Source organism: Portunus trituberculatus, chromosome 33 (assembly GCF_017591435.1).
Source record: "Portunus trituberculatus isolate SZX2019 chromosome 33, ASM1759143v1, whole genome shotgun sequence".
In the NCBI taxonomy this organism is placed as follows: domain Eukaryota; kingdom Metazoa; phylum Arthropoda; class Malacostraca; order Decapoda; family Portunidae; genus Portunus; species Portunus trituberculatus.
In genome coordinates, this window is record NC_059287.1 from 9943300 (window position 1) to 9958511 (window position 15212).

Below are 15212 nucleotides of genomic sequence, written 5' to 3' on the forward strand. Positions count from 1 at the left end.
TTGTGCCTTACAGTAAGCAGTAATGAATAATGTGTTACCAGCAATAATCCAAGCCTGAGATTGAGAATGTCCCAGGTCTTGCTAACAGTAGACTGACTCACCCAGGATTGTCACCACCACCTGGGGATCTGGCTTCTGTCCCTGCCGCCAGCACATGAACACCCCAGACTCATGGGAGCGAACGTCAGTCAGCTTCAACTCCAGGTTCACTTTGCCTCCTTCCATCTGGCACAGAAACAATTGACTTAATGGTCAAAAAATTTGTCTAAATTTTATATCCAATTCTTTGTCTCCTATTATCTGCCACAGGAATAACTGAGTGAGTCCAAATTCAGTGTCCAGTTTGCATAAAAACATGAATTAAGGAATGAAATGCAGTAGAGACTCAATACTCGAATGTCTGAATAGTCAAATTTTTCAATACTCAAACGCAAAAGTTTGATTTAATACTCGAAAAATACCCGAGTCAAACATGGTTGTAAACTAAGGCTCCCTGGCCTCTACCTTCCCCCTCCGCCAATTGTGCTACTGTGGTCATCAGAACAACGTTCCCCTGGGTTCTGTCTGTAGTTTTTCATCTATAAACTTACATTAACACCAAAGGTTTATTTGTGGTGAAAATATCTGGTAATCGAACAGCCTCACACATGGTTGTAAATACAGCTCTGTGGCCTTTCCCTCCCTACCACCGCCATTGTCCCGTTCTAATACTTGTAATACCATTAAGACAGAAACAAAATACAGGATACCAGTGCACATCTCTAGTCCTGCTGCAGTCATGAGAAAACATTCATCTGCATTCAGTCTGTACTTTTTCATTTAGAAACTCATAATGACACCAAAGAGGCTTATTTCTGGTGAAAATATAGAATCTAGTGAGATTGCAAGTGTTAGTAAGCCACAGCCCTCTACTAGTGGGGTTTCCAGGCATCACACAGGAGAAAAATTACCAAACATTTTGTGGATGGTAACTCGTCCTCTGACAATCTCCCTCCTCCTCCTCCCCCCCTTATCCCCTTCTCTTCTATGTTATCTATCACTAGCCTTCACTTACAGTATGTACAAATTAAAATTACAAAAAGGAAACTAAATCAACATTTTTATAAATTTAAGGTTTTACCATGATTAGAACAAATTATCTGATTTGTAGATATCGATAGTCAAACTTTTTAATACTCAACCAGCCATTTGGAACAAATTAAATTTGAGTATTGAGTCTCCAATGTACATCGGTGAATTAGGAGAATAGAGTCAAGAAGAGATACTGTTGGAGGGAAAAAGGTATGCTGGATATCTAAGAAGGGATAAAAAATATTCTTAATACAAACTTGAAAATACTAGCTAGCTATATAGAAAAATTTAAGTGACAAAAGTATTTTGATTTTAAGGAATTATAAGAACAATGACTACTGTAAGACTTTTTTGCAAATGCAAATAAGTACTCCAAGTAGTGATCCTATTTTACAAAACAGTATCATATTGGATATTGTGGTATCACTTCCCCAGGCAACCATACGTGTGTGTAACTGGAAATACAACATGCGAATCCTTTCCCTGTGAAGATACATAGAAAGTCACGGACATACCAAAGACAAATACACACACACACACACACACACACACACACACACACACACACACACACACACACACACACACACACACACACAAACACACACACACACACTTCAGAGGGAGCTGTAAGTGACCAGTGTCACTTACAAGTGTGGTAGCTAAGATGTGTGAGAGGGTGGTGAAGACTAGATGGACAGACTTCTTGGAGAAAAATGACATACTTTGTGAGTGTCAATTTGGTTTTAGGAAAGGGCGTTCATGCACGACAAACCTGATATGTTACTATTCGAGGGTGATAGATGTAATACAGGAAAGAGATGGTTGGGCTGATGGAATATATCTGGATTTAAAAAAGGCCTTTGATAAGGTACCACACCAGAGACTGATCTGGAAACTTGAAATGGTAGGAGGAGTGCATGGCAGTTTACTAAAATGGATGGAAGACTTTTGGTAGGAAGAGAAATGAGAACAATAATTAAGGACAGACCATCAGAATGGGGATTGGTGGAGAGTGGAGTTCCACAGGGATCAGTGTTGGCACCAGTAATGTTCGCAGTCTACATAAATGACATGGTGGATGGGGTGTCCAGTTATGTGAGCCTATTTGCAGACGATGCAAAATTGTTACGAAAAGTGAGATGTGACAAAGATTGCGAACTACTCCAGGAAGACTTGGACAGAATATGGAAATGGAGCTGTACATGGCAAATGGAGTTCAACACGACAAAATGCAAGAAAATAGAGTTTGGCAAGAGTGAAAGAAGAATCAGGAGTATGTACAAGATAGGAAATGAAGACATAAAACCAGTCATGAAGAAAAAGACCTTGGGGTGACAATTACCAATGACCTATCGCCAGAGAGACATATAAACAAAATAATTGGAGAAGTATTGAACTTATTGAGGAACATAAGAGTGGCGTTCAGATATCTAGATGAAGAAATGATGAAGAAAATAATTACTGCAATGATAAGACCGAGGCTTGAATATGCAACAATACAGTGGGCTCGAACTTAAAGAAACACATAAGGAAACTAGAGAAAGTACAGAGGGCTGCAACGAAAATGGTGCCTGACTTAAGAGATTTGACTTATGAAGACAGACTGAAAAGAATGCAACTTCCAACCCTGGAAAACAGAAGAGAAAGGGGAGACCTGATAGCAATATACAGAGTGATGATTGGCATGGAAAAAATGGATAGGGAAGATCTGTGTATGTGGAATGGAAGAATGTCGAGAGGGCATGGGAAAAACTAAAATGGCCACTTATAGGAGAGATGTGAAAAATATAGCTTCCTCATAGAAGGGTGGAAGCATGGAATAGTTTAGACGTGGAAGTGGTCAACGCAAGGAATATTCATGATTTTAAGAAAAAGCTGGACATTAATAGATATGGAGACGGGACAACACGAGCATAGCTCTTTTCCCGTATGTTACAATTAGGTAAATACAATTAGGTAAATACACACACACACAAACACACACACATATGAAGACAGACTGAAAAGAATGCAACTTCCAACCCTGGAAAACAGAAGAGAAAGGGGAGACCTGATAGCAATATACAGAGTGATGATTGGCATGGAAAAAATGGATAGGGAAGATCTGTGTATGTGGAATGGAAGAATGTCGAGAGGGCATGGGAAAAAACTAAAAATGGCCACTTATAGGAGAGATGTGAAAAAATATAGCTTCCCTCATAGAAGGGTGGAAGCATGGAATAGTTTAGACATGGAAGTGGTCAACGCAAGGAATATTCATGATTTTAAGAAAAAGCTGGACATTAATAGATATGGAGACGGGACAACACGAGCATAGCTCTTTTCCCGTATGTTACAATTAGGTAAATACAATTAGGTAAATACACAAACACACACACACACACTTCAGAGGGAGCTGTAGGAGAGATTAAGAAGGCTAGATAATAGGCTTCTTCCTCAGGATCCCCCAAAGCGGAGGTGCTTCTGGTGTTTTACCTCTGCCAGATGGGGGCACCCAAGGAGATATTATGCTGATTTTCCCTGGAATGAATACTGTTTCCATGTCAGAGATGCATCTCTGTGTGCTGAACGCATAACAGAGGCGATAGTGTCTGGCATTCTTTTCTCAACCTAAACCTTCTAAGCCTTGGTGTTCTCATGCTATACATGATAAAGAGGTTGCCCACAAAAAGTACTTGAGCCTTCCATCTCCTGAATCTCATGCACTTTATATTTCTGCCCAAAATCATGCCAAGTCTGTTTTTCAACTTGCCAAACACTCTTTTGTAAATAGAAAACGTCAAAATCTTTCAAACTTCAACTCCCTTAGTGAGTTCTGGTATCTGACCAAAAAACATCTCCAATAACTTTACTTCTTTATCTCTCCCTCCTTTGTTTCATCCTGATGGCACCACTGCCATCTCTTTTGTCTCTAAAGCTGAACTCTTCTCTCAGACCTTTGCTAACAACTCCACCTTGGATGATTTTGGGCTTTTTCCTCCCTCCCCTCCTCCCTCTGACTATTTCATGCTTACAATTAAAGCTCTTCGTAATGTTGTTTTCCATGCCCTCGCTGGCCTAAACCCTCGGAAGACTTATGGGGTCCCTCCTATTGTTCTCAAAAGCTGTGCTTCTGTGTTTGCACCTTGCCTGGCCAAACTCTTTCAACTGTCTATTGACTTCTACCTTTCCTTCTTGCTGGAAGGCTGCCTACATTCAGCCTGTTCCTAAAATGTGGTGACCATTCTAATCCTTCAAACTACCATTCTATAGCTTTAACCTCTTGTTTGTGTAAAGTTTTTTAATCTAACTTGAATAGGAAGATTCTTAAATATCTGTCACTTCATAATCTTCTATCTGATCACCAGTATGGCTTTCATCAAGGTTGCTCTACTGGTGATCTTCTGGTGTTCCTTACCGAGTCTTGGTCATCCTCTTTTAGAGATTTCGGTGAAACTTTTGCTGTCGCATTAGGCATATCAAAAGCTTCTGTTAGAGTCTGGCATAAAGCTTTTATTTCTAAACTGCCCTCCTATGGTTTCTATCCTTCTCTCTGCAACTTTATCTCAAGTTTCCTTTCTGACAGTTCTATTACTGCTGTGGTATACAGCCACTGTTCTTCTCCTAAATCTATTAGTAGTAGTGTTCCTCAGGGTTCTGTCCTGTCACCAACTCTCTTTCTATGGTTCATTAATGATCCTCTTAACCAAACTTCTTGCCCTATCCACTCCTACGCTGCTGATACCACCCTACATCTTTCCACGTCCTTTCAGAGACGACCAACCCTTAAGGAAGTCATCAGATCACACAGGGACACCACAGAATGCCTGGGTTCTGATCTTTCTAAGATTTCTGATTGGAGCAGAGAAAACTTAGTAGTGTTCAGTGCCTCAAAAACTCAATTCTTCCATCTATCAACTCGACACAACCTTCCAGATAACTATCCCCTCTTCTTCAATGACACTCAACTGTCTCTCTCTTCCAGAATGAATATCCTCGGCCTGTCCTTTACTCATAATCTTAACTGGAAACTTCACATCTCATCTCTCACTAAAAGAGCTCCTATGAAGTTAGGCATTCTGTAGGGTCTCTGCCAGTTTATCTCGTCCCTCCAGCTGCTAACTCTGTACAAAGGCCTTATCTTTTTTTTTTTTTTTTTTTTTTACGGTAAGGCCTATAGCACCTGTAGGTACACTTGAAGAGTGTATGGGAAGCGCTGTTCAGCTTCCGCCCATTAGTGGCACAGGCAATTTTATTTATAGTGGTACCCATATTAGGGCCCATATCACTGCCCAAGCTCATCTTGAGTGTAACCACCTAGAACCTGGGCATCATGGTGATATGTATGTAACTTTAAACCACTCGACATATGGCAAAGTGTTTTAAGGCTGTAGGTGGTGGGATTCGAACCTACGCGTGGACGTCTGCCCGATCCCATGCTCACCACCTTATCCACTATGCCACCGCCTCCCTAAAATATCTGTCACTTCATAATCTTCTATCTGATCACCAGTATGGCTTTCATCAAGGTTGCTCTACTGGTGATCTTCTGGTGTTCCTTACCGAGTCTTGGTCATCCTCTTTGCATGCTTGAGGGGGGGGAGGTTTCACTCACACAGTTATATTAGATAGGGTGGAATAAAAAGCTTTTCATCTCACCTCCCCTCCTCTGACTGACTGTCTTCAGTCTCTTTCTCACTGCCGAAATGTTGCATATGTTTATCTTTTATTGCTATTTTCATGCTACCTGCTCTACTGATCTTGCTAACTGCATGCCTCCCCTCCTCCTGCAGCCTTGCTGCACAAGGCTTTCTTTTTCCTCTCACCCCTATTTTGTCCAACTCTCTAATCCAAGAGTTAACCAGTACTCTCAATAATTTATACCTTTCTCTGGTAAACTCTGAAACTCCCTGCCTTTTTTTTATTTTTTATTGTTGCCCTTGGCCAGAATTGTAGTTGTCCCTACTGCAAAAAAAAAAAAAAAAATATATATATATATATATATATATATATATATATATATATATATATATATATATATATATATATATATATATATATATATATATATATATATATATATATATATATATATATATATATATATATATATATATATATATATATGATTATAAAGACTTATGCATTAGTACTTTGGTGCCATGGTCTTCGGCCGGCAGTGTAGGGGTTAATGATAAACGCACACTTACATTTCCGCAACATACCACTGCTTACCTGCGTATTCAGAGAAAACCTTGGCTCCTGAACTATGAGAGTGCGGCCTGAGGACAGCACCTGAGGCCGCTTGGTGCCCTGGCGGATGTACACCCATCGGTACTGCAACACAGGAAACACTACACTGGTCACGGTTCATCTGCTGTGTCCACCCAGAACATGTATTCCTTGAGCCCATAGTCCACTTCCGCGCTGTATTACTTCTTCTTGGAGGTTTGTTGGGGCCGCGCTGTATTACTTATGCTAGCTGCTGTGAGTGAGAACTGTTTGTTTCGACCCGTATCCGAAACCAATCTCGTTAAAACTTCCACCACCTTCCCTCTTAAATTACTCGACCAGGACTGAGTCCCACTGACTTGGATGTGTCAAACGAGTAAAATTAAGTGGGAACCCACAGACTGTGTAAGTGGTGGACAGGGAAGTGTTTTACCACTGTTATGTAGGAACAGCACAGCTTCAGTCAGCGTTTTATTCCCACATGATTCCTTTTTCTTGCGTTTCAAAAACCTGATTGAATGATTAGTACTGGTCATCGTTCCTAAGAACATCATACTCTTCTCAAGAATTTGATGTATTAATGAAAGGGACTTAGGAAGACTAGCATAGGCAGAGACGGTCCTGGCTAGTTTTGCACCCTAGGCGAGCAATCCATTGGTACCCCCAAATAGATTGCGTCCTGGGCGGTCGCCCATATTGCCTATAGCAAAAACCGGCTCTGAGCATACGCTACCCCAAGGAGTTAAAAAAAAAAAAAAGCACATAAATATACTACAACGTATATCGTACTAAGTGTAAGTCTTTGAACTAACAACATTTAGTACAATGAAATACAGAGGCACAGTACCATCCTGTATTACAAGACTTATACAGATTCCCTCAATACATGAGTAACACATGTAAAAAATGTGATAAATACAAGGGATAAAATCCACCTCTACGTTTGCAAAAGTAACAGTAATTTTTAAATAGCCTAATAAGTATAGATAAGAATGCAAGGCAATTTTTAAAGCGTGATTATTGCAATAAAGTGACTCACGGAGCGGAGATGGTCTAGCTTGGCGTAACACTTGAGCGTGATGCTCTCCCCCACGAACACCTGCTGGCGCGTGACGTCATCTCGGCTGGCCTGGCCCACATACGCTGCAACAAGACATTGAGCAGTTAAACACACACGCAGATTTTTTTTCTTTTATGTAGGGAAGAGGGCCAGCCAAGGGCAAAAAAAAAAAAAAAAAAAAAAAAAAAAATATATATATATATATATATATATATATATATATATATATATATATATATATATATATATATATATATATATATATATATATATATATATATATATATATATATATATATATATATATATATATTAAAAACAAAAGGGCCACTTGAGTGCTTGCTCTCTACACAGAGGAAAAGCGTCAGCCAAAATTAGGAAGCAAATGCCTCGATAACTCACTCTTAAAAGAAGACAAGTCGTAGGAGGTCGGAAATACAGATGCAGGGAGGGAGTGCCAAAGTTTACCAATGAAAGGTATGAATGATTGAGAGTATTGGTTAACTCTTGCGATAGAGAGTTGGACAGAATAAGGAAGAAGAAAACCTTGTGCAATGAGGCCCAAGGAGGAGGGGAGGCATGCAATTAGGAAGATCAGTAGAGCAGTTAGCATAAAAATAGCGATAAAAGATATAAAGAGATGTAACATTTCGACGGGGAGAAAGAGGCTGAAGACAGTTAGTCAGAGGAGGGGAGTTGGTGAGACGAAAAGCTTTAGATTCCATGCACCCTATATAGTTAAACTGTGTGACTGGACCACCCCCCCCACCACCACAAATATGCGAAGAGTACTCCATACAGGGGCGGATAAGGCGCTTGTACAGAGTTAGCAGATGGAGGGACAGAAAACTGGCTGAGAAGCCTCGGAACGCCCAACTTCATAGAAGCTGTTTTAGCAAGAGACCAGATGTGAAGTTTCCAGTTAAGATTATGAGTAAAGGACAGACCGAGGATATTCAATGTGAAAGAGGGGGACAGTTGGGTGTCATTAAAGAAGAGGGGATAGTTGTCTGGAAGGTTGTGTCGAGTTGATAGATGGAGGAATTGAGTTTTTGAGGCATTGAAAACTAATAGATTTTCTCTGCCCCAATTGGAAATCTTAGAAAGACCGGAAGTCAAGCGTTCTGTGGCGTCTCTGCGTGATCTGATGACTTCCTGAAGGGTTGGTCGTCTCTGAAAGGACGTGGAAAGATGGTGGTATTATCAGCGTAGGAGTGGATAGGGCAAGAAGTTTGGTTAAGAAGGTCATTAATGAATAATAGAAAGAGAGTGGGTGACAGGACAGAACTCTGAGGAACTTCACTATTAATAGATTTAGGAGAAGAACAGTGGCCGTCTACCACAGCAGCAATAGAACTGTCGGAAAGAAAACTTGAAATAAAGTTGCAGAGAGAATTAAGGATAGAAGCAGTAGGAGGGCAGTTTTGAAATCAAAGCTTTAAGACAGACTCTATCAAAAACTTTTGATATGTCTAACGCTACAGCAAAGGTTTCACCGAAATCTCTAAAAGAGGATGTCCAAGACTCAGTAAGGAAAGCTAGATCACCAGTAGAGTGACCTTGACGGAATCCATACTGGCGATCAGATAAAAGACTGTGAAGTGACAGATGTTTGAGAAAGACTAGGTACAACAAATCATTGCAATCAAGATGAATCAGTGGTAGATTCGTTTGAATGAACTTCATATGAATTTTTTTTTTCTTATTAATTATCTATTTTTTTCCAGCTCTGCTTCATTACGAAAAAAAATAATAATACTTCAGAACGGATGCGCATGGTTAGTTTAATATCATATATCTAAATCTGAAAAGAAGTCATATGTTGAGGAGATGAAGAGAGAAAAGTGAATGTCTAGACTCTAGAGTATAGGTATATGCTTCGGTGCATCGTCTCGAATACTTGAATTTCTTGAGACGTAGTTGCTGTGACTTTTAGTTCAATTATTCTTACAACGACTCCGCATTATCAATGAGGAAAAAATGACACCCATGAGAACCTCGCTAATCCATTTTAGAGAGCCCAAAAGGCTTGATAATATGGGCCTAGTGTCATCTGCCAGTGTTTTACTGATAGGCATCACCTCGCTTTTCCCAAGTATAGTAAAATCAACAAAGACATCATGCTCTACCAATTATCTGACTTCATCGATGTATCAATGCATATTCAGCTTCTGCAGAAGCAAATCTCTGTGTCTGAAGAAGTCACTTCGGCTGTACTACCGGCCTGAAACTTCATGGGTAAATAGGGAACCGTTGGATCTGAGCCACGCGTGCATTACTAAGATAAATTTAGTGAAAAATCTAGTAAACAGATAAGGGTTTTATGTTTCAGTAAGAATTCAGTATCAATTTCCTGCTACTTAGATAGCGAGCCGAAAATCCGGAGTTTAATTCATCTTGGATGCAGTGGCACATTGAGTTGTGAACTTATGAGTGTCAAGATGTTCGGACGTCACAAGTAGGGTGTGACAACGAGTAAAGTTAGTCATTGAGAGGAATATCTCTGGCAACATGAGACATTTAGCATGAAGCTAACTCCACAGACAGCCTCAAAATTCATTCCCATTGTCCCAGTCTTTTGGATAACTCTTATTCTCTTTAAGGGAACTGGCAATCCAGTGGGCCTTTTTCTTATATATTGTTTGTTGTCCTTGGCCAGATTCCCTTCGTGCATAAATAAGTATCATTCTTGTCACGTACTCTTTTGAAAGAGTCCTTAACAGACTACTAGTAGAATTATGGAGATTAACAAACGTGGAATCGTGGAAACTAACAAACTACTACTAGAATCGTGGCGATATCATTGGAAACCCTAATACCCTCCACCAGAGCCTGTCAGAAACCTAACCTGCACCAGACATGTGTGAGAACTCGACCCTGTCTTATCTCCATCGCCAGACTTCCGAGTTGGCTTCAGTTTCACCCTCGACATTGACCGCCAGACCTTAACTTTCTGTCCTTCCTCTTCCCTTGCCACATGCGAAGACCCTTCCTAGACAAAGGAGAAAAGGGGCGGACAGAAGGAGCAGCAGGGGAGAGGGAGGGTACCCAGCAGCTGGCCATACCCCCGCCGTCCTGCTGTCATAACACTGTGGCATCATTCACCCCTGACTGACATCTTCCTACTGCCCGCTCACCTTTCATCTTAGCCGACCCCTCGTTACTTTTGTTTCCCACGCCACGCCTCCCCTCTCCCGTATACCTCACCGAACCTCAGCCATGTGGGTCAGGCTATATTTACCTCACACTCTCATATCCGTTATGGCCTGCCTCCTACACCTAATAGTACCCAAACCCCCGGAGACCACTTGTACCCTGCGGTGCATCCCTATGTCATGAGTCAGGACAGTCGGTCGCGTGTCTCGCTGCTAAGACAATTACTTGTAATCATATCCTTAGTTACTCGGAGAGACTTACCTGTTTTGTGTTCTTGTCTTGGTTCTTGTGAGTTGAGGAGCCACAGTCTCGAGTATTTAAGGTAGTGCCATATGACGGCGTTGTGCCGCCATTTTTCGTATTCCAATATATTCGTTGTGTCTTCTTGTCATTAGTTATCATATTAGTCTCGTGCGTCCTTTCCCTTTACAGGCTTTATCATAACTCAGTTAATTATAGAAACACGAAACACATATCATTATGCCTGTACTTTAAATAGGTGCAGTTGTGCAACACTTATGATGTATATTCTAACATAAGATGAGTATTTATATAGTAACATGTAAGGAAAATAAAACATACCAATATTCAAATATAGTAATGATATTAATGAAAAAACTATGAATAAAAAGAAAATTTTTAAAATAAAATTATACAGCAACGCAAAGCAACAAAATTGTATTTTCTGACACTAAACCTTACGATACCCATATCTAGTTATAACAACACTATATAAAACCATGTCTAGAGCGATTAATGAGTTTCCTTGGAATAAGCAGACAGACATTCTCTTCCGCACGTGCCTGAGTAGTCAGTTTGAAAGGTTTCGGACAGACTGATGGCTGTACGAGTGAGTTGCACATGTTCAGAAAAGCTTTGCTTCCTCACCAAAACTATTTTCCAAAACCAAGTTTTCAAAAAGTGTTTCTCGTGTAACAAAGTAAAATGCTGTTAATCTGCCACCGACACTGTATAAATACTCTTAAAAACACATGTAGCTTCAACTAGTCTTTCGAAAGTAGCGGAAGTGCGATGCATATTTAGTATTCTAGAAAATGGTTAAAAATAATAAGGGTGAGGATGAGGAGGTGAGGGAGAGGGAAGAGATCATGGGAAGTCGAGGAGCTGCTCTCCCTTCAAACCCCCGCATGGATAATAGATCGAGTATTAGTCTTATAAACCTTTCCCTCCCTCCCTTCCTCTCCCGCATCTGATTTCGCAATTGACCTGTGGGCGGTTATCTGCACTCAGTAACGTTAAATAGGGTTGAGTCAAAGGTTAATCGAGTCATCATTTCTCATCCTCTGCCTCACTCACTCACCCAGTCCTCATTCAGAGCTGCGGGATGTCGCCCTTCGCTTCTTTGTACTGGAACGCGGATATAAACTAATAAGTATAATTCACCTAGTTGTTAAAGAATATTGCTATTCAGATTTATGTTAGGAGGGTTTAAAGAAGTCGATGCGATCTTCCTGGGGTGAGATCCAGAGGGGTGCAGTCCCCAGCTGTGCTATTACGTGGGTAACCATCAGGGCGTGTCCAGGCTCATCATCATAACAACCACTAAGTCTGTGCTTCTGCCCTTCTCCCCCTGTCGTGGTTGATCGAAGCGATGATTGAAAGGATAATAACTCTTACGAACAATAAGAAAAATAATTCGTATAAAAGAAACAGGCGTGTATCAGAGATGCTTTGCTCTTACACCACGACAGTTTTCAAGGCCATAGACATTACTAGCCAGGTTCTTAAGCGTCTTTCTTTTTTTCCTGATATTAACATAGGAATGTTGTTAATCTTCCCTTAGTCATAAAAAAAAAACTTGAAAACCAGTGTTACTTCCCCACGACTATTGTAAACAGTCGTGGTGAGAGAGCGAAGCGTTTATGAATACGCGCCTTGAAACATAACTTGTAGTAATGGACAAATATTAACTTTCGCGAGAGAAGTAATGAATAAAGTATTACAAGAGGTAAGTATTGGATGAGACTATAGAGAAAATCTTCAAGACAACTATTTCAACAATACGGAACAATAGGCCAAGACAACAACTTGAATTCATGAAGGGACCGTAATTATATTAGATTAGAGAGTACAAAGGCTATAATTCCTCACTATTATCATCTCTTGTCTTGCAATTGTGAAAGGTAGGTCATTCATCTGTTCTTTGTGGATATGCTTCGTTCTTACATTCCAAAGACTCGACTCGACTCAACACAATTATCTCTACCATACTGCATACCTTCCCCTGCTTGTTATATTCATTTGTATCGTCACAGTGTCAAAGGCCTGTACTCTGAAACGCTTCGTCCTCTCACCATGACTATTTCCAGAGGCTAAAGAAGTGATTAACAAGGTTCCCACGAGTGTTCCTCCAGTTAATAATGTACAAATCTTGTCAGCCTGTCTTGTCAGGTTGATTTTATGGTTATAGTGATAGATTAAAATCTATCACCATAACCGTAAAATCAACCTTTAAAAACCAGTATCACTTAAATTAGAACCATTTGAAAGCAACGGAGGTGCGAAAGGCTGTTTCAAAATATTTCCAAAATTCCATCAATTTCTCCATCACACCGTGGTTAATGTTAAAATAAATCATTCACCTCTTCCCGTTTTCTCTTTCTAATTAGCTCTGCATTTAGGATTATATTTTTGGAACACTTACGCGACATCCAAAATAGTTTGTAAGTTTCTATAGTTGAAGTTAATACGGATTGTTAAGATGTTTTTACGCCTCTAGTGATAGATTAACAAGACTCCTGCACTACCAGCAGAAGAAACTCTCCTGAAAATCCTGCAAATCTTGTGTCCTTTGAATGAAAATAGTTGTCAGAGAGCAAAGCTTTACAAAATACGGTTCTAATTACTATATGATTTTACTCCTATACATGTCTAGCTCGCCGCCTCCAACTGTGCAAGACTTTGGACAACTGTTAAAAAAAAAAAGACTAAACTACATAATCTATACACAACACTCCTATTCATTCACTATGCACTATCATTTTTCCTTTTTAGGAAATGAATAAATTTCGTTTCCCCACTATTCCTCTTCTCGCCTGCCTCTACCTAGCTTCTCGTGAAAATGCGAGCGCCATTTTATATATATATATTTTTTTTAAGGAAATTAATAAACTTATTTTCTCCCACCATTTCCTATAGCTTGTCTGTCCCTGGTATGAGAAATCAAGTGAACTAAAGAAAAAAAAGTTTGTTAATTAACATCAGCATAAAGGCATTAACATGAGGCAGGGAGAGAGAGGAGACAGCACCAGCAGCAGCAGCAGCACTCATTACCTTGCAGCAGCACTAGCAGTGGCAACAGCAGGAGGGAGTATCGGTGAGCAGCTAAAGTTCCACGACCGTGACACGAGGACTTCATCACAGCGGCCACACCCGCCATTACTAGGGCGTCCCGACACAGGGGCGGCGAGGACGCGACTGAGGAATGGTGGCAAGGAGAGGGGCGAGAGGGGGAAGGGGAACAAGCGAGGCACACACACCACGCCTTGTGCTACCCCACTCCAGCCATCCCCACTCCCCTCCAACCACTACTACTGCTGCCCTGATCCCTCGTGGCCCCTACAATAACATAACCTTCGGCTCCCCTATGTAGCACATACCCACTGTCCCCTCCCTGCCCACGCCTCTACGCAAACAGCCCCCCTCCGCTCACCACCGCCTTCTACTTCTGTCCCTACCCCTACCCTAAGAACCCCTGCTCCTCCTCCACGTTCAGCCACTGCCTCTATCCCCTCTCCACAGCGCTCCTACCCTCTTGCCCATCGGTGCCCCTATCCCACGACTCTCATCCTTGCGCCCTACCGTCTTGGGGCCACAGCAGTAGTACAAGGAGGCAGTCATGCCCTCCTATGGCCTAGATCTTGCCGCCCTGTGCCTCGGGGTACGCACGAAGGATCCACTCACCAACACCCAAACAAAACAAACTAACGCGTGCCTCCAACAGTCTCGTCTCGTCTACTTTAAACACTTGACAGACTCGTGGTGCGATACTGAGCCTCCTGATTTTCTCTGCAATCTAATGAGGCGCTTAGCAGCTCATTACATAATGTAAAGTCCTGATATGACATACACTTAATAATTATGTTGTTCCTCACAGTATTACTAACTGAGGTCTACGAATTACCACATAGGACTCGGAACGCCAAATATACAATAGGTTGTAGCGACTAAAAGCTACGAAAACGTCATAATGATCATCCTAACCAAAAGTGAAAAAATTATAGGGTCACAATTCTTTTCGTGATTTAAATGTTGGCTTTCCGTGTGTGAGGTTTTAGGCGCACAGACCAACCCGGATGCCGACAAGAACAAGCCAATCGAGGCAATGAATGAACTCTTCCGCAAAGGGTTGAGGCGGCCTGGTGCTGCTGCTGCTGCCCCCACCCCAACCTGTCACCGTCCTGCCTAACCTGCCCTGTGTCCTGTCTGCCACCCGCTGCCTGCCTGCCCGCACAGATGGACTGACCGCAGGCGCACACCACGGTTTGTTTGATTATTCGCAAGACTCAATGTAGATCAAATGATTGGGAGAAGAGAGAAATGAAGATTAAAGAAGCTGAAGTAAAGAGTAGGAGGAAATGGAGAATTAATTGAGAGTAAAGAATTGAAAACAGAGAGAATTAAAGCAAAGAAGAGGAAGAAATAAAAAAAAATGAATTGAAAGTTGATATACTAATACTACGAATGTTAG

At 41.1% G+C, this 15212-nt stretch overlaps 1 protein-coding gene across 1 annotated transcript in view; it reads right to left on the bottom strand.

Annotated features, from left to right (window-relative positions):
* The window catches only part of LOC123512164, an 89952-nt gene extending 75867 nt beyond the window's left edge, over positions 1-14085 (bottom strand). Inside the window, exons 1-4 of the mRNA XM_045268371.1 lie at positions 13796-14085; positions 7325-7428; positions 6289-6390; positions 102-225 (exon numbers count right to left, since the gene is read on the bottom strand). Coding sequence (XP_045124306.1) covers positions 102-225; positions 6289-6390; positions 7325-7428; positions 13796-13901 — 436 coding nt within the window. The 5' untranslated portion in view covers positions 13902-14085. The remainder of the gene's footprint in view (positions 1-101; positions 226-6288; positions 6391-7324; positions 7429-13795) is intronic.
* Between the last annotated feature and the right edge of the window lie 1127 nt (positions 14086-15212).